The following is a 1,004-nucleotide window of genomic DNA, read 5'->3' on the forward strand; positions in this document are numbered from 1 at the left end:
GGTGTGATGATGATGATGGTGGTGTGATGATGATGATGGTGGTGGTGTGTCCATGTCTGATCTCGGGGTGATGTCATAGTCCTGTATATGATGGGAGGATGGGTGTGATGTCATAGTCCTGTATATGAGGGGGGGATGGGTGTGATGTCATAGTCCTGTATATGATGGGAGGATGGGTGTGATGCCATAGTCCTGTATATGAGGGGGGGATGGGTGTGATGTCATAGTCCTGTATATTATGGGGGGATGGGTATGAGGGTCACTTGGAGGATGTCTCCATGTCTGTCTTGTTCCTCTCAGGGTGGAGCGGTTGGGGATGTACGGATAACACTCAGGCCTTCACCTACGGCTTCCAGCTCCTGTCCACCCTCCTCCTGTGTCTCAGTAACCTGATGTTCCTTCCGCCCGTCCTCATCGCCCTGCGGGGCCACTACCTCCTGGAAGCTTCCGTCTACATCTTCACCATGTTCTTCTCCACGGTGAGCAGAGACCTTTCCTGATGACATTCAGGGGCCCCGGCCACCTCCCGGCAGGTAGAGGACAGAGACATTCTGACTGAAGATCTGACTCGGCCCGTGAAGGTTCCGCCTGTGTGAATGGAGCCCGCAACGAATGTACTCCGTACATCTTCCTTCCAGTTGGAACGTTCTGCGTGTCATTCCGCATTGTGGCCCCTAGATGGAGCCGAGGAAAGACGTCTTCCTATCCAGAGTTCCTCGGCTTCATCTAGGGGCCACAATGTGGAATGACACGGTGACATTCCATATGACTGAAAATATACAAAGAGCATTCATTCGTTTCTGCGTCCATTCACTCAGGACGAACGTTCACTCGCAGGGTGAATGGCTCTGCGAATAACCGCAACCAATCCACCAATCAGATCCCTCAGATGCATCGCCGGGTCCCCTTCACTGCACACAATGTTATACTGTAACACAACCTTCCAGCTCCGGGGACTGATCCTGTGGGGGTGGTGAGCAGGGGATCTGGGGGGAGGTTATTCG

The 1,004-nt window shown here is 53.3% G+C and overlaps 1 protein-coding gene across 1 annotated transcript in view; it reads left to right on the forward strand.

Annotated features, from left to right (window-relative positions):
- The first annotated feature begins 277 nt into the window (after nucleotides 1-277).
- Nucleotides 278-1,004, forward strand: part of LOC108803572 (transmembrane protein 8B-like) — a 10,208-nt gene continuing 9,481 nt past the window's right edge. Inside the window, exon 1 of the mRNA XM_018575402.1 lies at nucleotides 278-479. Coding sequence (XP_018430904.1) covers nucleotides 279-479 — 201 coding nt within the window. The 5' untranslated portion in view covers nucleotide 278. The remainder of the gene's footprint in view (nucleotides 480-1,004) is intronic.

The sequence above is a fragment of the Nanorana parkeri genome, unplaced genomic scaffold (assembly GCF_000935625.1).
Source record: "Nanorana parkeri isolate BGI_ZX_2015 unplaced genomic scaffold, ASM93562v1 scaffold3879, whole genome shotgun sequence".
Lineage (NCBI taxonomy): Eukaryota > Metazoa > Chordata > Amphibia > Anura > Dicroglossidae > Nanorana > Nanorana parkeri.